General features: G+C 35.3%; 1 protein-coding gene and 1 pseudogene across 12 annotated transcripts; both read left to right on the top strand.

Moving 5' to 3' along the window:
- LOC114261299 (transcription factor HBP-1b(c38)) lies at positions 1-27,776 on the top strand. 12 transcript variants are annotated; one of them, XM_082898594.1, is made up of 12 exons: positions 75-303; positions 682-804; positions 2,719-2,819; positions 4,420-4,493; positions 4,600-4,797; positions 6,415-6,492; positions 6,572-6,631; positions 6,857-6,934; positions 7,074-7,125; positions 23,844-24,115; positions 25,762-26,010; positions 27,305-27,776. In XM_082898594.1, the coding sequence occupies exons 2-12, from the start codon at positions 764-766 to the stop codon at positions 27,449-27,451; spliced, it is 1,350 nt and encodes a 449-aa protein (XP_082754720.1). In that variant the 5' UTR covers positions 75-303; positions 682-763; the 3' UTR covers positions 27,452-27,776. The 12 variants fall into 12 exon arrangements, with proteins under 12 accessions (XP_082754721.1, XP_028057340.2, XP_082754720.1 ...); XM_082898593.1 differs by having other exon boundaries at positions 107-303; positions 2,716-2,819; XM_028201536.2 differs by having other exon boundaries at positions 109-303; positions 2,716-2,819; positions 4,600-4,854.
- LOC145804339 (uncharacterized) lies at positions 16,408-20,718 on the top strand (annotated as a pseudogene).

A 27,776-nucleotide genomic window follows, 5' to 3' on the forward strand; every position in this document is an offset into this window, starting at 1 on the left:
GATTTAGACTTGATAATTTAAAAATCTAAAACCAATCCAACCCAAATCAAACAAATCGATTTGGTTGGTTATTCGGTTAAATGGATAATTTGGACAGCCCAAATATGTACTGTGGAAGAGAAAGTCGTATGTGTAAAGGCACAGTAACGCAGTCAAAGTCAACAAGAGTCGAGAGTCGGGTTTTATCTTCAAAGCTTCAAAATAGGGTTTCGGTTAGTTCTAGCTTTTGGGTATTGCTTTAACTCCCTCAAAATCAGGACTTTTGAGCTGTGATAAGCTGCATATTATCTACTCCTTGATGAGGTATGTGTTGGGTTGCTCCAAATATAGTATTTTTCGGGTACTTTTAGTTCTGTTAATTGTCGTTTGATGACTTTTGAAGAACTAAGGGTTTATAGGGTTTGCTATCTTGGTATGTGTGGATAGGCTTGTTGTTTAGGTGATTTATTTGATTTTGAAGGTTTGCTTGGCTGTTTAATTTGGGTTTGGAATTGGGTTTATAGTTTTTGTTGTTTGTGATGGAATATTTTAATTTTTCTTTTTGTTATAATATTCTACTGAATTATTGGTGCTTCTGGTTTGACTGGTGGTCATAGTTTGTGATAGCTTCTGGGTTTTCTGTTCTTGTTGGGTTTTGTTCAAAGGTTTAAAGATTTATGTTTTCTGGTTGTGGGATTCAAGGTAGTGGTGGTGATAGTGGTGATTTATTGGCAATAGAACAATCAAGGTTCGTGCAGAAGATAACAGAAGTGCCTCAGCAGTGATGCCGAGCTTCAATCCCCAAATGCCTGTTTCAAATACCATGTAAAATTTATTGTCTGATCAATCTTCTTGATCTTGTATGATTGATTAAGGTTTTTTTTTTTGTTGATAATTTGTGTTGAGCTAACATGATAATTTTTGTTATGATTACTCTATTCATCGTTATCAGCTAGTTATTTGTTTGAATCTTGAATAACTTTTGCAGTTAGTCTTGATAAGTGGCGGAGCTAGGAATTTGGTTTGGTTGAGGGGCCCAAAATTAAGGCAAATTATTGAGTCGGATCGATTTGGGACACAATGTTTAGTTTGGTGTGATTTCGAAGGAAAAAAATTATCAATATTTCAAAATTATTTCAATATCATTTATATCATTACAATAAAACCATCGTACCATTCAAATCTATAGAAATCTAAAGCAATAAGAAATAAAAAAATGAAAATGAAAAATGCCAATAAAATACACATAATAAAAGGAAATCTTTCTTAAATTTATTTGTGAAGATAATGAGTCCATCTATGTTCATATTCCAGTCAATGTTGTGTCATGTTTATTCAAAGAAGAATGAAAAAAATTTAGGGAATACATAATTTTTGAGAAATAAATAGAAACAACATTTTCAAAACCTTAGACTAAAATGTAATTTTTGAAAAGTTGAGGAGGGGTGTCCCTCCTGGACCTTGTCATGCAATGAATGTGCTTATGGAGAACAACTTGCAATTTTTATTAAAAAATAATCGTATTTTCTTTGAAGGAAGTTAGCAACAATTGATAATTTTTATCTATTAAAAAGTTGCTACTTTTGAGTTTTAAACAATTGTTTTTAGTTGGAATACAAAGTGGGTGTTTGGGAAGTTGCTATTTTAGTAGGCTATTTTAGTTTTTGGCTATTTTAATAGGCTAAATTTTTGTTTTTGGGAAGATGATTGGATTTTTTTGTAGCTGGATGTGATATTTGTGAGAGAAAAAGTGAAATGATTATGGGCTTGATGTGATATTTTGTCTTATTGGCTATTTTAGTCTATTTTGTCTTTTTGTGAATTTTAGCCAAAAAGAGGCTAAAATCTTTCTTCCCAAACACCCCCAAAGGTAAGGCTAGCAGAAGAAACAATATTGGGATGGTCAATTGATGCAATCCATCTCTATATATTTTTTATTTGTTAGACAACGACTTAGGAACAGATGTAGTAAATATTTATATCATTAATACCATATTTGTTAGAAGGAAACTCTGGCCATCCATATCAACCTCATCTACAATAGTTGTCGAACTCTGCACATTATGTGGTAACGTAGGTTAAGCATTGTTCAGATTAACTCTTACAAATTTAAAGTGATTGATGCTGATTGACACCCTGTATGGGATAATTGTCAATCTGTTCTATAGATGTGCACATCAAGTTTTAACCGAGTCAACTTTTCACCAAATTAAAGCGATTCTATCAAAATTGTAGTCATGATCTCTCATCTCTGTGCTTGAGCTTGTGTTTGCATGCATGCTTGCCTTGATGGGATTGTGCATATTATGATTTTTAGCTTAAATAGATTGAAGATAATATATTTTGTCTTTCACATATGCCTTAAAATGTGAACATGTTTAGTTGAGTGTGAATTTTAGTTTCTATGTTGCTTTGTCTTGTTGTCTCTCCAACAAAATCTGGTATGTAGTGGATCAAATTTCAGGAATGTGTGTTGAATCTGTTTTGTATGAAAATGGTTTAATATAGAAAAGAAATTTCGTCTACCATTAACCTACGAATAAAATGTGTACATATTGGCTGCATTAGGAAACAGATATATTTCTGGTCAATGGAACCATTGGTAGTTTTGTTAATAAATTAAATTCCTAGAGAAGTGTTCTAATTGTCACTTTCTTTTCTTTTTTTGACTTAACTTTCTGAATTACATTAGTCTGTTTTGTCAATCTTGTGGCTCTGATGACTTGTCACTTTCAGCAGCACTGAGGGGGGCACACCACATTCTTCTCGAATTTCCGACTTTGCGGCGCTTGAGCAATCTCATGGATTTCGCATAGTAGATGCTGCTAACATTAGTAGAAGTATGTACTTATAGTATTAATGTTCCCGGGGATAAACATATGTTCTAGCACTTTTGGTGTTTCATCAATGATGAGCTTCAAAACTCGTGCATTTCTTGGTTTGTTTGAACTCTGCAATAATTTAATGTATCACATCAGTTTGTTGCCTCCTGAATTCTTGCTGTGAACTTGGTTTCCATCTTGTTTTTATTTCTTTTAATTGCATAATTTGCATTATGGGGCTGCAGGCCCATTAGTACGAACCCCTCAAATATTCATATTCTTTCTTAAATGTTATGAATTTGAGTTCCTTAAAATTGGGGATTGAGTTCTTTATATTAGAGTCCAAGGTCATTTAACGAGAGGGGGAGAAACAAATATATATAATAGGGTGAGCTTGGAACACCCTGGAAGCACAAATGGGGGAATAGAACAGGAATATGACACGGTACGGACAAGCTAACATGGCATTTTTCAAAAAATCAAGAAATAGATATGAAAGGGCCACGAGACAAGCAAATATCTATGAAAATGTAATCAAATAATTCAAATTTTACAAAACAAATGAGCATAATTAGTCTACATAATGAATAAATTTCTTATTATTATATGTGGGGAAGTACAATTAATCTTTGTTCATAATAATAAATAAATAAATAAAAATGTAGCTCATATTAGATTCTTATCCAAGATGTATGATTTGATGATGCCATATGAATCTTGAGAAACATGTGAAGTGTATGGTTAACCCAACAACAAAAGTTTTGTAGGGGGACTAGAGTAGGCTACCATGAGACAAAATATGTTGGAAAAAAAAAGTAGGAAGAGAAGGCTCTAATGTCTTACTTTTGGTATTGTCTAATGTATTTACAAGCAAATTAGAAGTTGTCAAGACTTTAAAGTTTCAATTTTAAAAATTTTTAGGAGGGAATAGTATGAATTCATAATTTTCCCTCCCTAATTTCAATCTTCAATCCCTATTTATTTTCTTCAAACTTGTACCAAGACCATGAATATGTCTGTAGGTGTCCTAGTGATAGACACGTTACTCGTGTGCTCCACATGTTTATAATGTCTAGTTTTATAAATGACAAGTGCCTGGCATGGATGCTACACCCTAGGAAGCATGTCCATGCATCCTAGAGAAGATCTAAAACATGTCCATTTTAGTTAGGGTTTATGAGTATCCAACTTTAAAAATAAATTAGGAACACAGAATTTCCTGAACCATAGTGAATTTCCGTTGTTTCATGTCAAGAAGATCTCCACATCACTCGGTGATTGAACTTGGGAATTTCTACAGCCCAAAGTCCTTGTTGATGGGTTACTCTGCCTAAATTTACGATTTTGAAATGCTTATGTTCTAAAATTACAGTACTGCTGACATATAAATTGCTCACTCATCGTTTTATTGATTTAATTGTGCATGTTACTTACATGCTTCTCTTTGAATTTGCTTTGAAGGGTTCCATTACTTTTATTTTATTTTTATATGAAGGACTGACACAGTGATTAGTTTTGCTGCTTATTTATTTATTTATTTATTTTTTGTCTCTTGTTCTTTTGTTCCTCCCCATAATTTGGCTCAAATTATTTGACTGACCAATTTATTGTCTTTTAGACCCTGTATCCCAGCCAACAATTTCAAGTAGTCCAGTTGGAGGCTCTGATTTCCAATTTGGCACATTTAATCAGGTGATTTTGGTTTTATTCCCTGTGATTTCCACAAAATAATAATAATAATAAATAAATAAATTAAAAGTTATTTCACATTGAGATTTTCTCTCTTTTGGATGTTCAGTCACTTGCTTCCTTCAATGCAAGTTTAGCTGCTGCTGTTGCGGGTTCTCATACAATACAGTTGCAAAATGGACAACAGCCAAACTTAGTTTCTGTATCTGACAATCATCGTGACAACGGTAGGGAGTCAAATATGGAAGATGCCAGTCCTCAAAGTAATACCTCAGCAGATGTGGATACAGATGAAAGAAATCTAAGGGTGATGCATCTTAAACATCTGTGTCTAAATGATATAAGTTTCAGAGCTTACTTGTGGGTAGGGCACTTGCAATAAGCACAAAATAGTTGGCACAAGTCATGTTTCTAATTATATATATATATATATATATATTTTATGTTATTGTTTTGTTAAAAAATAATAATTTAACTAACAGTATTAAAGGGTTGACAATGCAAATGATATTTTAGTTTGCTAGCCACATAAAAGTTACTAGTTCATAAGGGCCAAAAGGCATTGATTTTCTTGAAAAAAAAATTGTCAAAAGATAATTGTGTAAGCTACATTTCAAAGATATATAAGTGGGGATTAATTCAAATGACATTTTTGTGCACTTAGAACATTTCATTTGATAGCTTTGTGTTTTGGTGACTTAATTCACCTTAAATATGAAATAACGAGAGAGATGAGGAATTGGGTGAAGTTAATAGGTTAAGACCTTTCCTTAGTGTCACACACTAGCAATGCGGAAGCCTTGACAAAGATATGCAAGTGTGTGTGGCGCTAGTTAACTCCCTTCACAAGCCCGCCAATGAAGCTCGAAAGGTTTGCAAAGACAAGCAAACACAATATTAGTTATGTTGATGAGCCACAAGATTGGAGACAAGCTACAAAATATCAATCAACAAGCCAAAATTAAAATAAGCAACAATTGAAAGGCTTTGCACAATTTATAGGCGAAATGAACTTTTCATTACTTAAAAGAAGGCATTACAATAGTTGAACAATGCACTAAAAGTGCTATAAAAGTTGTCTTACCATAAGCTAGGTTGGGGTACATTAAAGGCACAAGTGGTGTGGTTCAACACTTGGGTACCCCTCCTTATATATAGCTTGTCAAGCTATTTCCTAGCTGGTAGAAGGAAACATCCACTATGTTTGAGGAGTCATAATGAATTTTTAAAAATTCTACAAAAATAGAAAAATTACAACTCTTGGTCCCAAAACACCTTTAATACTAAGGTATTTACATAAAAATTTACAAGGCAAAAAGATTACATTTGACCCTCTAAAAGTTGGCCTAAAGTTGTTACTTGGTGACTAGTTTGCTTCATGGCATGTCTTGGACTATCTTGCACTATGCCTTGGGCCTTTGCTTGCACTTGCACCAACAACTTCTTAGGCATGTCTTTGGCTCTCCCAAAGGGCACAAATGTGTGTGGCATCAAGGTGTTGACCCTTGGATGGGCGCAGCTTGACACTTAGCCAAGTAATTTCAAAGGAAGAAGGTGAGAGAACAATTTGGAAAGAAAAGGTCAAACATTCCCTAAATGTTGATGATTTTATCTAGACATTCTCGAATATATCAGATTTAATAATTGTTTACTGGATTTATTTTCCTAACTTTTTGGGGAACATGGGTACTTTGGGAACAAAATTTTGAGCTGATTTATCTTGTTTCTCTTCTTATAATCGTATAGATTCTATCTTTTTGGCTGTGAAGGACTTTTGTTATGATTTCAAATGTATAATTTGTCTTTTGCTGGAAGTGCATTGTACTTAAAAAATACAATAAAATAAAAACCCTTCATTGTTTAGAAGCACTGGCTGCTGGCATAGTTTAGTTGTGAATTGACATTTAATAATTCCCCTGGGCAGATTGAAATGGCTCAATTGAATGCTAATGCTGCCTCTGATTCAAGCGACAGATCAAAGGAGAAACCATTGGATCAAAAGGTTAATTAATTTAGACTATTAATGTTCAGGTGGTTCATTTGTTTTTGCTAATCTTTTCCCCCATAATGGTTATTTTCAGACATTAAGAAGGCTTGCTCAGAATCGTGAAGCTGCCAGAAAAAGCCGATTGAGAAAAAAAGTAAGTTTTCTCATTTCTAAATTTCAATTCTTTGTTCTAAGTAAGTTTTCTCATTTCTAATTTTCAATGCTTTGTTCTGAATATCATTCTCTGTCATTTTACCTTTATTTGTAATTGGCAAATGCATATTGATGATTATCTATTGATGCACTGCCATTTAAGTTAAACGTAGATCTTTTTTTTTTAACTTTTTTTTTTTTTTGGGTTTGTTTTCCTTCCTTGTAGGCCTATGTACAACAGCTGGAGAGTAGTCGGCTGAAGCTGAGCCAACTTGACCAGGAGCTCCAGCGAGCCCGCCAGCAGGTTTGATTCTTTTATTTGGTGTATATCATTGTTTTTTCTTTTTATGTTTTTCCTACAGATACATTTATGTGTATCTGTCCATTTTTTTTATTGGCAATCAATCCATCTTACTCACCATTTGTTCTTGTTTTTAATTCAGGGAATATTTATTTCAAACTCAGGAGATCAGTCCCATGCAACGAGTGGAAATGGTATGCATACTTTATTTGGCCACTTGTCTTGTTTTCAATTGGTGCTTCTAGATAATCTAATAATTTCTTGAAAACAATTATACAGCTTTTGATGCAGAACATGCAGGCACAAATTTTTGCTTGGAAATCTTATTTTTTCGTTTATAATTTTATGTCCTTAGTATTTTATTTATTTTCTCTTTTAATTAAAGTCTTATTAAAGTCAGTAGTTTTATTAATATTTGGTTCCTTATTTTATTAGGGTTTTAATTTCCTATTTTGATAGGGTTTTTAGCCTATAAATATTAGTCTTCCATTGTATGAGGCAGCTTTGGGTTATTATTATTATTATTGAGATTGAGGTTGTGGTCATTTTGTGATAGGGCTATGGCCCATGCTCTCTCTCTCTCTTCCCCTACAGTGTTCTACATCAGTTTTAGCTGCGTCACATGCTTATTTACGTATTTTTGGATTGAAATAGTGAAAGCTTTCATCTATGGTCAATGAATATGTTACCGAAACCAGCTCATTACAATTGGATCAAATACAAATGCTGTTACCTGTAGAGATATGCTGCTTATCTGTCATCTTTAAATGGGCTGTTTAATGAACTGATCAGCTTGAGTTTAGTTTGCTTGGATCTCCTTGGAGCTTGTTCAGGCCAAATTTGGGCCTGTATTTTATGTGGAGTTGCTAGGTCAGCCAAGATCAACCTAGTTTGTGCTGCACTTGATGATGGTTTATTTTAGTTAATACAATAAGCCTAATGATGAATTTAGAGCCAATCTGTAAAAAGTTGTGGGCTGGGCTCCACAAACAATGTCAAAATGGGCCATGGAGTTGCAGTTTTAACTTATATACTAGAAGCTTTGTAAGGGATTAGGCCTGGGTGTGGTGTTGGGTCGGTTGCATCGTGTTGTGTTAGAATTACCTGAACACTAATCCAACCTGCTGATTGTTTTTTGTTATCGTGTTGTATTATTTCGGTCCATGTCTGGTGCGTGTTGTGTTAACTTATCATGTAAAAACTTTCATCCATAGTCAAAAACACCAATTGTATGGAAAGATTAAAAGTTTTTTGTTCACAAGTTAAATTTAATAAAATTAATCTCTATTGGATACAAGTATTTATAAAAATATTTCATTTCAACTCAATTCCCTTCAATATACAAAAACTATATGCTGATCAAAATATATATATTTACAAAAGCTGTATCATACTATTATATTTTTTTACTATATAGATTCTAAAGTAGTAGACCCCCTCCAAAAAAAAAAGAAAAAAAAGAATTATCTTTAAGAAAAAAAAAAAAAAACTAAATTAGCCTTAAAATTCTGTTTTAAATCAGTTGCATGGAGTTTATAAAGATTTCAAAAATGTCATGTTGCTCCTTTGTGGAAATAACATTATAATGTGTAATTAATTCTTTATTAAACAGGTTATCCATATCAATTTTGTGTTATGCAAGTTGAGTACTAACCTAATTTGTTTATTATTTGTGTTATTGGGTTGCGTCATATTTGTCTTTGTGTTGGAAAATGGCCAACCCTAACCCGCTAAATTCGTGTATGGTTCGTGTCATGTTATCATGTCGTGTCGAAAATTCCCACCCCTAGAAGGTTGTACTTATGGTAAGCTAAATTTGTAGGGGTTTTCTCAGATTGATGAACTAAGTAGGAGTTTTCTCCTTGAAGCCTTTTTTAAAAAAGGGGTTGAGGTTTTAAGATTCAAGTGAAATAGCTAAGCTAAATCTGTTCTGACTGAGTGCGTCAAACCTAGGTTCTTCGGAAGATTTTGGAGATCAATCAGTCTATACTTGGCTTGGATCAGTTTTCTCACTTCTTTGTCTCTAGTGATTGTGAGGTTAGATTGTTTCAATAGATAATTCTCTTTTACATGGTTTATTTGTTTATTGTTTGATTCCTAGTGACCATGAAGATGTTTTTTTGGTATTTTTGGTGTTTTACTTTTGTATTTTGTCCTCTTTTAGTCAGCAGGAATTGTTTTTTGTTTAATTTTTATCAAGCACTTTGTAATGAATAATGCAATAACGCTAACGTTTTCCAAAAAATGTTTTCTTCATTTTCTGGTGTTTTGTATAACATAAAACAAAAGTCAATGAAAAACATTTTTCATGATCAACAGAAAACAAGCATAGTTGGGCCAGAAAATGTTTTCCACTTTTTAAAGGCAGAAAATATTTTCCGAATTGAAGTTTTACCAATGCCGTCACATTGCCACCACCACAATCACCTCGACCATACCACCACCATCACCGCTGTTGCTACCACAACCACCACACCGCTACCACTGTTGCCGCCGCCGCCGCAGCACTCCCCAACACCTCCACTCCACTGCCTCCACTATTATCACCACTAATGTAATTATTAGTACATTAGTTTCAAGAACGCAACCAAATATAGGAAAACATTTTCTAGAAAAAGTTTCCTGTAGAAAACGTTTTCCATTGAAAAATGTTATCCGCCAAAACAAATGGAGCGTAAGTGTTTTCTCCTTCTTTGAGCCCATAGTGAGAGAACAAATACTTTGGTGGGACTTGAACCCCTAACATTTTATTTTGCATAACTCAAAAGGATTCCACTTATGTATAGAGGGTAGTGGCAATATGCACCCAACATAGGATGTGAAAAAAGTAAAATATATATTTGGGTAAATCACGCTCACCTCTCTTGAGGTTTGAAAAAAATACAGTTAATCCCACATTTTTGACATAATTGCATTAATCTCCTTTTTTGTATGGTTGAAGTGATCGAAACTAATGTCAATGGTGGTAGACACTGAAATAAACAAAGATAAATATACATTTTAGTAGGAAAGAGATGATAACATCATTTTTTCATTCTTATGACTGTCGAATTATTGATGAAAAAGGACTGGAGTGTTTTGTGAGTTAAAACCTTGAGGAGGTCAGTGTAATTATGTCAAAAGTGTGGGGCTAATTGTATGTTTTTTTAAATCTCAGGGAAGTTGAATGTAATTTACCCTATATATTTTATTAGAATTATTCTATGAAGCACGGACAACTCTCCGGAGGTGACGTACAAGTGTCCAACACATGTCGAACACGGACACACGCCGAACCCGTGTCGGACACATTGCGGACATGCAAAGGACACGTTCAGGATCTTAAAATTTTAATTTTGTTTACTATTATAACATACCTAAAGTTGATAAATTTGATAAAATTAAATATGAAATAAAATTCATAATAATGATTTAAAAATATGACACATAATAAATATATAAAATTATATGCAAAACTAAACGTATCGTGTCCATGTGCCCGTGTCGTGTCACGTGTCCGTGTTTCTTAGTTTCGAATTGCATTGTGACTAAAGGAATAGTCATCAACCTTCTATCATATTCTCTCTCCTTTGCAACTCCCAATTCCAAGACCAAGAAAGCCCATTGAACGTTGAATTCAATGGTTGGAGACGCCCACTAGATACATGGCTGTAATGGGTAGATCACATGTAACCTTTGCACCAATTAGATTGCAAAAGAGTTGGAATCCATGATGTAATCACGAGCACAACATGTAAAATCTGAAGTGACCACGATTTGGTTTCCAAAGTGTTGCACAAAAAAGGTGTCCGAAGACCGAGACCTTTGTGTTTCCTTTCGGGGAATCAACAATCACTCTTGACGATATGACTGTTTTAGGTGATTATTTTGTTTTGGCTCACTCTGTTTTGAGTTATTTCAAATCCGAAGAATTGGAGGAAATAAAAAATAGATTGCTCAAAGTGCAATTAGAACTGGAAGAACTTCATATAAAAAGGCATCTCAATCTGGTTGGACCAAAAGATTCATGTAAACAAGCAGCAAAATCAGGCACAAAGCTTTTCTTGCTGTGTGGTTGACGAGGTCTGTGTTCCCCGCACCCGCATTTGATATTGTTAGCAAGCATGTATTTACCATTGTTGTTCTTCTAGCTTCAGGTACTAAAATCGTTCTCGCACCAGCTGTTCTTGCTAATCTTTACAAAGACTTAAACTTGTTAAAATAGATGATTGTAACTGCTTCAAACAATTTGAAGATTAAGCAACTATTTACATTGACACTTTGGGATCCTTTTCAATTGATTCAGATTTGGCTTTGGGAGAGATTTTCAAGTTTGAGGCCAAACCTGAAGTCAATTGGAGATGGTTTGCCTATATTTGCTCTATCAGACAAGGTGAAGAAACTAAACCCCAAGCATGCGGATTGTTGTTCCCAGGTGCCAAAAGCAAACACCAAATAAACAATCACACGAGAAAACAACAATATTTACGTGGTTCGGCCATGTGCCTATGTCCACGACAGCGGATTTCACTATTTGAGGAGAAAAATTGCAACTTGTTTCTACCTTTTTCAACCACACCTCTCCCGTTCTTCTCTGTCACTCTTTGCTCACACTTTTTGCATACTACTTGCACACTTTTTATACATTATACAACAATTCTTGGGGACAAATTTGTACATCGAAGTGTTGGCAATTTGCCAACTTGTTCTTGGCACTGCAACTTGTCACTGCAATTTGCCAACTTGCTTAGCTTCTAGAACAACAACAACTTGTCCACTTGCTTGGCTTCTAGAAATTGCCATTGAAGGTTGAATTCAATGGTTGGATACGCTCACTAGATACATAGCGTCACATGTATCCTCTGCACCAATCAAATTGAAAAAGAGTCGGAATCCATGATGTAATCATGAGCACAACATGCAAAATCTGATGTGACCTTGATTTGGTTTGCAAGATAAACGGTGTCCGGAGACCAAAACCTTTGTGTTTCCTTTCGGGAAATCAACAATCACTCTTGAAGATATGATTGTTTTAGGTGGTTACTTTGTTTTGGCTCACTCTGTTTGAGTTCTTCCAAATCCGAAGAATTGGAGGAAATAAAAAATAGATTGCTCAAAGCGTGATTAGAACTCGGAAGAATTTGATACAAAAAGGCATCTCAATTTCGTTGGACCAAAAGATTCATGCAAACAGGTAACAAAATCAAGCACAAAGCTTTTCTTGCCGTGTGGTTGTCGTGGTTTGTGTTCCCAGCACCTCCATTTGATACTGTTAGCAAACATGTATTCTCCATTGATGTTTTTCTAGCTTCAGGTACTAAAATCGCTCTCGCACTAGCTGTCCTTGTTAATCTTTACAAAGACTTAAACTTGTTAAAACAGAGCATTGTAACTGTTCCAAACAATTTGGAGACTAAGGCACTGTCTACGTTGGCATTTTGGACTCCTTTTCAATTGATGTAGATTTGGGTTTGGGAGAGATTTTCAAATTTGAGGCCAAACCCGAATTCAATTGGAGATGGTTTGCCTAGATTTGCTCGATGGGACAAAGTGAAGAAACTGAATGCCAGGCGTGCGGATTGTTGTGCCCAGGTGCCAAAAACAAACACCAAATAAACAATCACACAAGAAAACAACAAGAGCTACGTGGTTCGACAATGCGCCTACGTCCATGATAGCGGATTTCAGTATTTGAGGAGAAAAATTACAACTTGTTTCTGCCTTTCTTAACCACACCTCTCGCATTCTGTACTATCACTCTTTGCTCACACTTACTTGCACTCTTGCACACTTTTACACTTTTTGTACACTACTTGCACCCCTATTTATAAAGCAATTCTTGGGGACAAATTTGTACTTTGAAGTGTTGGCAATTTGCCAATTTGGTCTTTGTAGTGCAACTTGTTGCTACAATTTGCCAACTTGCTTAGCTTCTAGGAGAACTACTTGTCCACGTGCTTGGCTTCTAGAAATCGCCATTGAAGGTTGAATTCAATGGTTGTAGACGCCCACTAGATACATGGCTAGAATGGGTTGATCACATGTATCCTCTGCACCAATCAGATTGGCAAAGAGTCGGAATCCACGTTGTAATCATGAGCACAACATGCAAAATCTGACGTGACCATGATTTGGTCTGCGAAGTTGCAGAGAAATGGTGTCCAGAGACCAAAACCTTTGTGTTTCCTTTCGGGGAATCAACAATCACTTTTGAAGATATGATTGTTTTAGGTGGTTACTTGGTTTTGGCTCACTCTAGAAATAAAAAATAGATTGCTCAAAGCGTGATTAGAACTCAAAAGAATTTGATACAAAAAGGCATCTCAATCTGGTTGGACCAAACGATTCATGCAAACAGGCAGCAAAATTGAGCACAAAGCTTTTCTTGCCGTGTAGTTGTTGAGATTTGTGTTCCTAACATCTCCATTTGATGCTGTTAGCAAACATGTATTTTTCATTGTTGTTCTTCTAGCTTTAGGTACTAAAATTGCTTTCGCACTGGCTGCTCTTGCTAATATTTACAAAGACTTAAATTTGTTAAAACAGAGGATTGTAACTATTTCAAACAATTTGGAGACTAAGGAACTATCTACATTGGCACTTTGGACTCCTTTTCAATTAATTTAGATTTGGGTTTGGGAGAGATCTTCAAATTTGATGCCAAACCCGAATTCAATTGGAGATGGTTTGCCCAAATTTGCTTGATGGGACAAGGTTAAGAAACTGAATCCCGAGCGTACGGATTGTTGTGCCAAGGTGCCAAAAACAAACACCAAATAAACAATCACACAAGAAAACAAAAAATTTTCATGGTTCGACAATGCGCCTATGTCCACAGTAGCAAATTTCACTATTTTAGGAGAAAAATTACAACTTGTGTTTGTCTTTCTCAATCACACCTCTCCCACCTCTTTGCTCACACTTGCTTGCACACCTTTTACACACTACTTGCACGCCTATTTATACAGCAATTCTTGGGGACAAATTTGTACTTTGAAGTGTTGGTGATTTGTCAACTTGTTTTTTGCACTGCAACTTGTCGTTGCAATTTGCCAACTTGCTTGGCTTCTAGAAAACACCATTGAAGGTTGAATTCAACGGTTGGAGACGCCCACTAGATACATGGCTAGAATGGGTTGATCACATGAACGCTCTACACCAATCAGATTGGAAAAGTGTCGGAATCGACGGATGTAATCATAAGCATAATATGCAAAATCTGACATGACCTTGATTTGGTTTGCAAAGTTGCAGAGAAATGGTGTGCGTAGACCAAAACCTTTTGTGTTTCCTTTTGGGGAATCAACAATCACTTTTGAAGATTGTTTTAGGTGGTTACTTTGTTTTGGCTCACTTTGCTTTGAGTTCTTTCAAATCCAAAGAATTGGAAGAAATAAAAAATAGATTGCTTAAAGCGCGATTAGAACTCGGAAGAACTTCATACAAAAAGACATCTTAATTTGGTTGGACCAAAAGATTCATGCAAACAGTTGGCAAAATCGAGCACAAAGTTTTTCTTGCCATGTGGTTTGTGTTCCTAGTTCCCAACACCTTTCATTTGATACTGTTAGCGAACATGTATTTTCCATTGTTGTTCTTCTAGCTTCAGGTACAAAAATTGCTCACATCGGCTGTTCTTGCTAATCTTTACAAAAACTTAAACTTGTTAAAATAGAGGATTGCAATTGTTTCAATCAATTTGGAGACTATGAAACTATCTACATTGGCACTGTGGACTCCTTTTCAGTTGATTTAGATTTGGGTTTGGGAGAGATTTTCAAATTTGAGGCCAAACCTGAATTCAATTAGAGATGGTTTACCCAGATTTGCTCAATGGGACATGGTGAAGAAACTGAATACCGGGCGTGCGGATTGTTGTGCCCACTTGCCAAAAACAAACACCAAATAAACAATCACATAAGAAAACAACAAGATTTATGTGGTTTGACAATACGCCTATGTCCACGACAACGGATTTCACTATTTGCGGAGAAAAATTACAACTTGTTTATGTCTTTCCCAACCACACCTCTCCTATTCTTTTCTGTCAGTCTTTGCTCACACTTGCTTGCACACTTTCCACACTACTTGCACCCCTTTTTATGTAGCAATTCTTGGCGACAAATTTGTACATTGAAGTGTTGGCAATTTGCCAACTTGCTTAGTTTCTAGAACAACAACTTGTCCACTTGCATGGCTTCTAGAAATTGCCATTGAAGGTTGAATTCAATGGTTGGAGACGCCTACTAGATACGTGGCTAGAATGTGTCAATCACATGTATCTTCTGCACTAATCAGATTGGAAAAGATTTAGAATCTACAATGTAATCATGAGCACAAGATGCAAAATCTGACGTGACCTTGATTTGGTTTGCAAAGTTGCATAGAAATGGTGTCTGAAGACCAAAACCTTGGCGTTTCCTTTCGGGGAATCAACAATCACTCTTGAAGATATGATTGTTTGAGGTGGTTACTTTGTTTGGGCTCACTCTGTTTTGAGTTATTCCAAATCTGAAGAATTGGAGGACATGAAAAATAGATTGCTCAAAGTGTGATTAGAACTCAGAAGAATTTGATACAGAAAGGCATCTCAATCTGGTTGGACCAGAAGATTCATGCAAACAAGCAGCAAAATTGAGCACAAAGATTTTCTTGCCATGTGGTTGATGAGGTTTGTGTTCCCAACACCTCCATTTCATATTGTTGGCGAACATGTATTTTCCGTGCTGTTCTTCTAGCTTCAAGTACTAAAATTGTTCTCGCACCGACTGTTCTTGCTAATCTTTACAAAGACTTAAACTTATTAAAACAGAAGATTGTAACTGTTTTAAACAATTTGGAGACCGAGGAACTATCTACATTGTCAGTTTGGACACCTTTTCAATTGATTTAGAATTGGGTTTGGGAGAGATTTTCAAATTTGAGGCTGAACCCGAATTCAATTGGAGATGGTTTGCCCAGATTTGCTCGATGGGGCATGGTGAAGAAACTAAATCCCAGGTGTGCAGATTGTTATGCCCAGGTGCCAAAAACAAACTCCAAATAAACAATCACACAAGAAAACAAGAAGATTTACTTTGTTCGGCAATGCGCCTACACTGACGATAGTGGATTTCACTATTTGAGGAGAAAAATTACAACTTGTTTCTGTCTTTCTCAACCACACCTCTCCCATTCTTTTCTATTACTCTTTGCTCACACTTTTTGGACACTACTTGCACCCTTATTTATACAGCAATTCTTGGCGACAAATTTGTACTTTAAAGTGTTGGCAAATTGCAAACTTGTTCTTTGCACTGCAAGTTGTCGCTGCAATTTGCCAACTTGCTTAGCTTCTGGAACAACAACTTATCCACTTGCTTGGCTTGAAGAAATCGTCGTCGAAGGTTGAATTCGATGGTTGGATACGCCCACTAGATACATGGCTAGAATGGGTCGATAACATGTATGCTATGTACCAATCAGATTAAAAAAGAGTTGGAATGCACAATGTAATCATGAGCACAACATGCAAAATTTGACGTGACCTCGATTTGGTTTGCAAACTTCAGTGAAATGGTGTTCAGAGACCAAAACCTTTGTGTTTCCTTTTGGGGAATCAACAATCACTCTTGAAGATATGATTGTTTTAGGTGGTTAATTTGTTTTGAGTTCTTTCAAATCCGAAGAATTGGAGGAAATAAAAAATAGATTGCTCAAAATGCGATTAGAACTCGAAAGAACTTCATAAAAAGGCATCTCAATTTGGTTGGCCAAAAGATTCATGCAAACATACAGCAAAATCGAGCACAAAGCTTTGCTTGCCGTGTGATTGTCGAGGTGTGTGTTCTTAGCGCCTCCATTTGATACTGTTAGCAAACTTGTATTTTCCATTGTGGTTCTTCTAGCTTTAGGTACTAAAAGCGCTCTTGCATCGGTTGTTCTTGCTAATCTTTATAAAGACTTAAAACTTGTTAAAACAGAGGATTATAACTGTTTCAAACAATTTGGAGACTAAGGAGCTATCTACATTGGTATTGTGGACTCCTTTTCAATTGATTTAGATTTAGGTGTAGGAGATTTTCAAATTTGAGGCCAAACCCGAATTTAATTGGAGATGGTTTGCCTGGATTTGCTCGATGGGACACAGTGAAGAAGCTGAATCCCAAGCTTGCGGATTGTTGTGCCCAAGTGCCAAAAACAAACACTAAATAAACAATCACACAAGAAAACAAGAAGATTTATGTGGTTCGGCAATGCGCCTACGCCCATAATAGCGGATTTCACTATTTGAGGAGAAAAATTACAACTTGTTTCAGTGTTTCTCAACACCACCTCTCCCATTCTTTTTTGTCACTCTTTACTCACACTTGCTTGCACACTTTTTGCACACTACTTGCATCCCTATTTATACATCAATTCTTGGGGACAAATTTGTATGTTGAACCAGTGTTTTTAAAGGCTCAAAGCGCACCAAGGCACTGAAGGCCTCTCGGGGCCTAGGCGCAAAGCGCAAGGCGAGGCGCGGGCTTTATTGAAGTAAGGTACACAGTCTTAGTAAAAAATAGATAAATTAACATATATTAATCATTCATAGTACTAAGACTATTTTTTTTTTAATAAAAAGTAATTAAGACAAATTATAGAATAATTATGCACTAACTTTAATTTGTTCATCAATTCTTTCTCTTCACTTTATATGCACTTTAATTATGTAGCAACTTTGTTTAAACTGTACAAATAACACAATATTATTAAACGCAATTTGTTGATTTTTTTTTTCATATTAGTTTTTTATTTTCATATATTTGAAGCTGGAAACAAATTTCATATTAGTTTCATAACAATAAAATTGTGTATAACATTGTGTATAACTTTTAAAATTACATTCAATGGTTATTTTTGTAGTTGTTTTATTTGAATTGAATGTAATTTTTTTTTTAATTAAATTTTGATATTTAAAAATTTGAATTCATAACATAAATGAAAAGAATTAATAAAATAATGAAGTGAGAGAATAAGAGAGATAAGATAGACAAGAAAAAGGGTTAGAAAAATGGAAAGTAATTTCAGTGTAATGTAATGTGTGCTTAATTAATTATTTGTAATTTTTTTTCCTAATAGAGAAAGGAAAAAAAAAAAACAGACCAACAGTGTAATATAATTTGTAATTTAGTGTAAAATAATTACAAATAATTTGTATTTTACCAATAGTGTAAAATAATTTGTAATTTCAATGTAATATAAGCCTTATTTGTATTTTTTTTTTTTCAATGGAGACTGAACTGAAATTAATAAGAAGAAAAGCAGAAGAATAAGAAGAGAGAGAGAGAGAGAGAGTCGAAGTTGAAGTTGAAGTCGAAGAAGCAAACCAAAAAAAAAAAAAAAACCAGAGCAAGTCGAAGAAAAAGCAAGCAGCGAAGAAAAAAAAATAATTAGGCAACAGATTTCTTCTTCGTTGACCAACGAAGTAGCGAAGAAGAAGCAATAGAAGAGAAGAAGAAGAAGAAGAACTGACATGATGAGCCGAAGTCGACGTTGAGAGAGGAGAGGAGCCAGTCGAAGTCGAAGTCGAAGTCGAGAGAGGAGCTCAGTCGAAGTCGAAGTCGATAGATTTTTTATTTGATAGATTCGTATACTGATTTGGATTGGGTTGTGTTGTATTTCATGAGTTGTAATCCTTTGTGGTTAGAGCCTCTCCCACACAGATCACAACCGTTGGATAAGATTCAAGAAGAAAAAAACAAAGCCCCTTTAGGCTTGCGCCTTGCGCCTCGCTACGCCTAGGCAAAGTCGCGTCCAAGGCTCGCAACTCTTCAAACGCGCCTCACCTGGGTCCCCTTCAGGCGCAATGGGTGCGCCTCACTACGCCTTGCCCCTAGGCACGCACCTAGGCGGGCTTTTCACAACACTGCATTGAATTGTTGGTAATTTGACAACTTGCTTAGCTTCAAGAACAACTTGTCCACTTGCTTGGCTTCTAAAATCGCCATTGAAGGTCGAATTCAATGGTTGGAGACGCCCACTAGATACATATCTAGAATGGGTCGATCACATGTCCTCTACACCAATGAGATTGGAAAAGAGTCAGAATCCACGATGTGATCATGAGCACAACATGTTAAATCTGACATGACCTTGATTTGGTTTGCAAAGTTGCATAGAAATGGTGTTTGAAGACCCAAACCTTTGTGTTTCCTTTCGGGGAATCAGCAATCACTCTTGAAGATATGATTGTTTTAGGTGGTTACTTTGTTTTGGCTCACTTTGTTTTGTGTTTTTCCAAATCCAAATAATTGGAGGGGGAAAAAAATAGATGCTCAAAGCGCGATTAAAACTTGAAAGAATTTGATACAAAAAGGCATCTCAATCTAGTTGGACCAAAAGATTCATGCAAACAAGTAGCAATATCGAGCAGAAAGCTTTTCTTGCCGTGTGGCTGTCGAGGTCTGTGTTCCCAGCACTTTCGTTTGATACTGTCGGCAAACATGTATTTTCTGTTGCTGTTCTTCTAGCTTCAGGTACTAAAATCGCTCTTGCACCAGCTGTTCTTGCTAATCTTTACAAAGACTTAAACTTGTTAAAATAGAGGATTGTAACTGTTTCAAACAATTTGGAGACTAAGGAACTATCTACATTGGCACTTTGGACTGTGAGAATATATTTTGTATATTTTCAATTTGGCATGATTGTGTATATTAGGCATTAGTAATTAGGAAAGATTGTGATGTAAATATTTGAATTGGCTATATTTCCTTTTTCAGTCATAGGTTTAGGGTTATATAAACTGATGAACTCTTTGTAAATAACTGACAATTGAATATACAGAATAACATTCAAAAATCTTACATGGACTCCTTTTCAATTGATTCAGATTTAGGTTTGGGAGAGATTTTTCAATTTGAAGCCAAACCCGAATTCAATTGGAGATGGTTTGCCTAGATTTGCTCGATGGGACAAAGTGAAGAAATTGAATCCCAGACGTGTGGATTGTTGTGCCTAGGTTCCAAAAACAAACACCAAATAAACAATCACACAAGAAAACAATAAGATATATGTGGCAATGAGCCTATGTCCACCACAATGGATTTCACTATTTGCGGAGAAAAATTACTACTTGTGAATGTCTTTCTCAACCACACCTTTCCCATTCTTTTCTGTCACTCTTTGCTCACTTGCTTGCACACTACTTGCACCTCTATTTATGTAGCAATTCTTAGGGACAAATTTGTACTTCGAAGTTGGGACATTTGTACTTGCTTGCACACTTTTTGCAAACTGGTCTACTTGCTTGGCTTCTAGAATCTGAGGCAACACATGGCAACACAGATAAGACTATAAAATGTGTGAGTGTTTTCAATGGCTCCCGTATGCGATGGATATGAAGAATAGGTTGTTGATCAGGTTTTATTGTGAGAAGGAATAGTGGGTACTGATTGGTTCTAGTTAGGAGGAAGATTTTGAGTCCTTTGCTAGGTGTTTGAAGGTTTGTGAGCTGGTTAGATTCAATTGTATAGAGCAGTATTTTCCACATCGCGTGGCGATGCAATTTTTAATAGATCAAGATCTTTCGGGTTTTGTAGCTTGTGCAAATGCAACTTGTAGTATTGCTTGGAAAAATTTCATCAGGCCTATTACAGGTGAAAAGATGTATGTTCCATCACGATTCTTTAAATCCGTTGTAACCACTTGATACCTGTGTTGGTGGGAAAAGTCAAAAGTTCAGCGTGTTGTCAAAACGAGAAGTAGATAAAGGGAAAAATATAGGGTATGTTTGGTTTGGTTTTGGGAGATTAGTTTTTAAAAATTGTTTTGGGGAGAGAGTTTAGAAATTTTTTTAGTTTGTTTGGTTGTGTATTTTGAAAGTAGTTTTGAAGTTTGGGAGTTTGGAATGATTTGATATTTTGTTATAATTGAGTAGATGTGTGTGAGAGAAAAAGTGATTGAGAAGGAGAGAGGAGAGAGGAGAGAGAAAAAGTGATTGATTGATGGGTAAGAGAGAGAAAGTGATTTTAAAAATTGTTTTGGAAAAATTACAAACCAAACAAATTTTTTTAATTTTTTTTTCCCAAAATCACTCTTCAAAGCCAAACCAAACATACCAATAATGGTTCAGAAAAGAGCCAACACAACCCTTATGGAAAGATGGAAGATTATGATCCTATTGACTTTCCTCCCAAATTCACCAGAAAAATGTTAGATATTCCTCTCGAATGCACTGGGAAAACGTCAGATATTCCTCCTGGTTTTCCTCCCAAATCCATTGGGAAAATGTCTTATATTCCTCTGGGCTTTCTTTCTAAATGTCGTGAGAAAACGTCAGATATTCCTCCCAAATGAACTGGGAAAACGTCATATATTCCTCTTGGCTTTCCTCCCAAATCTATTGGGAAAATATATGCCAACGCTTGGTTGTGTTTTGTAATTATGATTTGAAAGTATGAGTAGTATTTTGAGTTTGTGGGGTTTGGAATTATGATTTGAGTGTAGAAAATTTGTTTGGTAAAGAGTTTTGAAAATAGTTTTGAAATGAGTTTTGATTTGAGTAGGGAATTGTTGATGTGACATTTGATATTTGATACAAAAATTTACAACTCATAAATAAACATACAATTCAAAATTATTTTAAAGCACATAAAAAATTTTAAAAATTTCAGAAAATGTTTTTTTCAATTATATAAAAATTAACATATCAATTGCCAAAAAAAAAAAAAAATCACTATTCCGGTCAACCGGCCGGACGTCCCGTCAGGCAAAATTTTCAAAAAAAAATTCTGAAAAGCGCGGCTGAGAAAGCGGCTGAGACAGAGCTCTCCGCAGAACTTTCGAAATGTGATTCTAAAACACTAAACAAACATCATATTCAAACTCTAGTGTAGAAAACTAGTTTGAAAACATAAATAAACAGAGCCTATAATATTCCTCCTGGCTTTCTTCCTAAATGCACCAAGAAAATGTTAGATATTCCTCCTAGCTTTCCTCCCAAATCTACCAAGAAAATGTCCAATATTCCTCCTAGCTTTCTTCCTAAATGCACCGGGAAAATGTTGGATATTCCTCCTGGCTTTCCTTCCAAATGCACTGGGGAAATGTCAGGTATTCTTTTTGGCTTTCCTTTCAAATGCACTGAGAAAATGTCAAATATTCCTCCAGGCTTTCCTCCCATATGCACTGGGGAAACATCAAGTATTCCTCTAGGCTTCACTCCTAATTGCATTCGTAAAACTACTAATAAGGATCCTGGTGTTCTCTGAAGGTGACGTACAAGTGTTTGACGCATGTCGGGCACAGACACGCTCTAGACACATGTCCGACACTTGGGACATGTTGGGACTGTAAGATTTTTGAATAAACTTGTATATTCTATTGTGAGAAGTCTTAGGTTCAAGTCTCTCTATTGGCATTTGGTATTTGGTCCCATTTTGATTTCTTATATCTGTTTGGTTGTCTGCTTCTCCTTCAGCTTGGTTCTTTGTTTGTCTCTCCACGTGCAAGATGGGGTTGCACATGAGAGAGGGTGTTGAATAGCATGTTATACATTGTTGGGCTCATTTCCTAATAGCTTAGGCTTTTGAGAAAATTTGTAACTTAACATGGTATCAAAGCCGAAGTTCCAAGGATGGGTAGGGTACATGTCCCTGGCCTGCATGCCGCAAGTGCTACCAAGTGAGCATGCTGGGCATGAGGAAGGACGTGAAGCAAAGTCCCACATTGCTTGGCTACTAAATTAATATGCAATATCGAAGTGTGAGGGCACCCTCACCTCAATAGCTAGCTTTTGGGGTTGAGTTTTACCCAATACCATGTAATAGGGACATGCTTGAAACATGATGGGCACATGCTAAGGAACATTTTTTTCAATAATAATGATAATAATTCTATTTATTATAATAGCATACCTAAGGTTGATGAATTTGATAAAATTAAACATTTGACATAAAATAAATATTATATTAAATGTTTAAAAATATGGCATATAATAAGTATATAAAATTATACATTTTGTATGTGTCCCCAACGTGTTGTGTACTACATTTTTTGAAAATTTGCGTGCTTGAGTGTTTGTGTCGTCCGTGTCCGTGCTTCTTAGGAATTTGTGTTTCTTATTGGATTTAGAATTTGAGATACCTATATCCATGTGTTGTGATATAGAGATTCTAGAACCAACTTGATGTTTTTAGCTGTGGAAAGGGATACTAGCTCAATTACTTGAACCCTGTGACATGCTAAATTGTTATTAATGGAATTAGATAATAGATGCATTTTCTTGTTCTTTACACAATAGTTGCGCCCTTGCGATTTGTTTGTTTACTAGACCTAGAGATTTCATTAGCAAGGGAAAATTATGAAACCACCTTATTAATTTTTTTATACCTTGTGCAAATAATTTTGTAGGCCCGCAGAGCCAGGTATTTGGAGTGTTTTCTATATTTTGTTAGCGAGGGGAAAATTTGAAACCACCATATTAGTGTGTTATTTATTCCTCATGTTGTAATGCATAGAGATTTGAAGGATTTTTTAAATCATTGAGGAACTCAATGGCAAAAAATATTGTCAAAGAAGGCGCTATAGTTACGAAAAGAAATACCCTATCATGTACTACAAAATTGTCATTTTGGTTGTCCCAGTGTTTGCACTACTTGATCATCACCACCACTTGTGCTTCTTCTTCTTTACTGATGAGTAATGATGTAAGTTGGACTGGGAGCACAAAGGCACAGGTAATCTATGTTAAGTTTGGGAATTCATAATTTGACTTTTTATTTTTCTTTGTCAACGCCAAACTGGAGTATTGAAGGATTGTACTCCACATATGTGGTTTCTGTGTTCCTATTGGGATGTCCTGAATCTGGATCTCATCATCCTTTTGTAATTTTTTTTTTTTTATTTTTGCTGTTTCTATATACAGTTCTTTAGATAGAAAGATGACGTTGCTGATTGAATGTTTTTGCAGGTGCCTTGGCATTTGATGTAGAATATGGACGATGGTTGGAAGAGCACAATCGGCACATAAATGAGCTTAGAGCCGCAGTCAATGCACATGCAATCGACACAGAACTTCGTTCTATTGTGGGCAATGCCATCACACATTTTGATGACATTTTCAGGTTAAAGGCCAATGCAGCCAAGGCTGATGTCTTCCACATCTTGTCAGGGATGTGGAAAACTCATGCAGAGCGGTGTTTTATGTGGATTGGTGACTTCCGCTCATCTGAACTTCTCAAGGTGAGTCTCTTGATGGTTTTATTGTTTTCATCTACTAGACTTTTGTCCATTGAAAAAATGCAAATCCATTAGAGCCGGAATAATGCCTTTCCCAGATGAAAATGGTCCTATGGATGAATTTGTGCATGTTTTCTTACAACATACGTTTTAAAGTTTAGAAGGACATGAACTGGCTTACAAAATTACTTCAATTAGTATTTTGTTGTACTTACTCTCTGCCTCTTGTCCATTGCATTATTTCCAATATATATGTGTGTAAATGTACCGGACAAATCTTGTTTGAGGTATTCATTGCCTTGTCTTCTTATAGTTGTCAATATCCATCTTTGGGATTTTGGATTATGTAATGCATATGGGTGTATAATTTTTTATTTTTTTATTTTTTTTCCCCTTAAAAAGGCTTTTTAGTTCTTATAGCTGAAATTTTATGATGAAAAGGCTTTGACTAACCAAACGGCCGTTGGTAGGGTCGAGTGAAGAAAAATGATTCATGTAGTCAACCCCATTTGATGGGTTTAAGGCTTGGTTTGGTTTGATGATGTGTCTCGATATACTGAGCAGTGAAGGTGATTGTTGAATTCTGGTGCAATTTTCGATTTGCAGTTCTGAGATTCTCATAAAACTACCATTTTATAAATTAGGATAATCATACAGTGACTTGTTTGTAGGACATGCCAAAGTAATTTATTTCTAGATTAAACATTCTAAAATAATTTGTTTTCAGGACTATTATTTCCTATTCCATTTAATCAATATGAACATGCTTGATTTTGATGGCATCATTGCATCATTATATCCAACTGTTTGATTTGGCATTCATCTCCACTATGTAACATGCTTGATTTTGATGGCGTCATTTCTGTCATGACTCATGATTGTCTTTATGCCAAGACTCTGTCTCATTCATAATTTCCATTTAGCTCTCCAGTATATGTCAATTCCATTTAATCAATATGAACATGCTTGATTTTGATGGCATCATTGCATCATTATATCCAACTGTTTGATTTGGCATTCATCTCCACTATGTATCATGCTTCTGTTTCTCCCTGGTATATTGGTTGCACATTGTAATGTTGTCACATTCTTTTCATTGTAGCTGTAAGTTGAAAAAAGTAAATAGTCATTGTTGTGTTACTTAATTGATTATGACAGCAAAGAATTGTTTAGGGAGGTGAAAAACTAGTATCTAAGGATGATATATATGTATAGATATATTATATAGATAACGTGTCGTGTGTGTGTGTGTGTGGGGGAGTGTTTTAAGTGCTTGGTGAGGATGAGGGGGCTAGCCTTAAAGTTGCTAATCTTTTGATAAATGAGCTGGAAATGTCTTGGCCCCTTTTAAACTCAGAGATCTTAATTGTTTTGTGGTTATGATTTTTTCTAAACTAAAGGCAGTAGCATGGCTAGGAGGAAATTCTCGACGGTTATGACCAAACTATTAGAAGCTAAGGCCTGTGGTTTTTTCTGCATTACCTTGCCAGAAAATAGTATTTCATAAACTTGTGACAGCAAAAGTATTTGATATTTACTATATTTGTATTTAACACAAAATGTTACAAACTGTTGTAGCTTTTTAGTTTTTCCTTTTCTTTGATTTGTTTTATCATTTTATTCTTTTTCTTTTCTTTGAATCATTACAGCTCCTCGTGAATCAATTAGAACCTTTAACCGAACAACAGTTAGCGGGCATCGACAAACTACAACAATCATCGCAACAAGCAGAGGATGCTCTCTCTCAGGGGATGGAAGCATTGCAGCAGTCTCTGGCTGAAACATTGGCCAACGGCTCTACAGACCCATCAGGATCGTCAGGAAATGTGGCAAATTATATGGGCCAAATGGCAATGGCCATGGGGAAGTTAGGAACTCTTGACGGTTTTGTATGCCAGGTAATTTCCCTTCTATTGATTTTTTCATGCTCTTCTGTTTTTCTTGTACAATTATTATGCCTTTGATTGCATGTCGGACACCGACACCCATCGGAAACTTTTGACATGCGTCTAACACACGTCCGTCGAACACACGTCCTAACATGTCCTATTATTTTTTCTTAATTGTTTTAGACTTAAACACGCTTCAAACACTGAGGAAAACACGTGTGGCTTAAACAATCAAGAAACATATTACAAGTTTTGAACAAAATAACTTGGGATCTAAAATTTTAATGATAAAAAAAATAATGTAAATTTATATATATTAATCCACTATCATTTAAACTTTAGAAATTCGTGTTATGTTATATATTTTTATGAACTTTGAATAAAATTTTTGTATATATAAATGACATAAAATAAATATATAAAATCAAGTATTTTGCGTGTGACCTCCATGTTTCATGTTCTGCATTTTTTTTGGAAAAAGTGGCGTCACTTGTTTGTGTTCGTGCTTATGTGGGAGAAGCGGTTAATTTAATATGTATAAATATATATTGTTTTTCTTTAATTATCGTATCCTAAGCTCTTCTTTTTTCTTTTTTTTTTTCTTTCCAAACTTGAAAGTGTTTCATGCGTGTCCTCGAAATGGATATGTGTGTCCTCCTAGTGTTCAGAGTATGTGCGAGTCTAAAAAAATTATAAAAAATAATAAGACATGTATTAGGAAGTGTCCGATGAGTGTTGGTGTCTGACATGTGTTTGACAAGGACACACCACATTAGTTCTTCTAAGAGTACAAGCCTCTTATTATTAACACTCGAGAACATGTCTTCTAAACTTTAATGCTGTGGACTTACTAAACAGTACCATTCAAATTAAACATGATCTTAAATAAATTTACACTTTTGTTAGTTAAATGACATTAATGTTTTAAAATATCCCGTTCGCATCTCCTTCCTAGATTGACTTTAAAACATACTATATTGACTAAAGGCTTGATAAGCATTGAATTAAACTGAGTCTGCTTTGTGTTTGACAATGGTGAATATCCAAAGGATTTTGAGTTGATGGCACTGAATTGAATTGAGTTTGTGTTTCTTTCTTTTTCATTTCTCTTTCTATTCTTTCTTTTTTTTTTTTTTTCATTGGATAATAGAAATGAGCAGTGAACATCCAAATGCCTCCCACTATTTTAGTGTGTAATTTTATGTAATTCTGAGCTACCAGCACAATATCTTTTCCTTTCCTGTTAATAAATTTGAATCTACTTATTACCATTTTTTATCGTTTTCTTTTTGGCAATTACCAGGCCGATAATTTACGACAACGAACGCTACAACAAATGCACCGCATATTGACGACCAGACAATCAGCCCGTGCCCTTATTGCAATACACGACTATTTCTACCGACTTCGAGCCCTTAGTTCTCTCTGGCTTGCCCGACCACAAGAGTGAGATAATCTACAGATTCCCTCCTTATAATACCATCTACAAGATTAGCTCTAACAGCAAGCGATACTAATAATCCATGTCTGGTGATGCATGAAGGTTACAATTATTGTATTACAGCCCAGTCTGCACATGTAAATTACTTGTTTCAAGTAGGTGTTGTATGCTAATTTCTTGTGAATGTGCCAATAATAGCATTATGTTGATATGTACCAAAACTAGGAAGGAAATATCTTCGTAGTGGTTACATGTGAAATAACAAAAACCAAATTAAAACCAAAACCAAATTAATTTCTTGAATGAAATTTGTTTTGGGTGTAATGTTTAGACA

The sequence above is a fragment of the Camellia sinensis genome, chromosome 12 (genome assembly GCF_055761805.1).
Source record: "Camellia sinensis isolate YWXY chromosome 12, ASM5576180v1, whole genome shotgun sequence".
NCBI classification, from domain to species: Eukaryota; Viridiplantae; Streptophyta; class Magnoliopsida; order Ericales; family Theaceae; genus Camellia; species Camellia sinensis.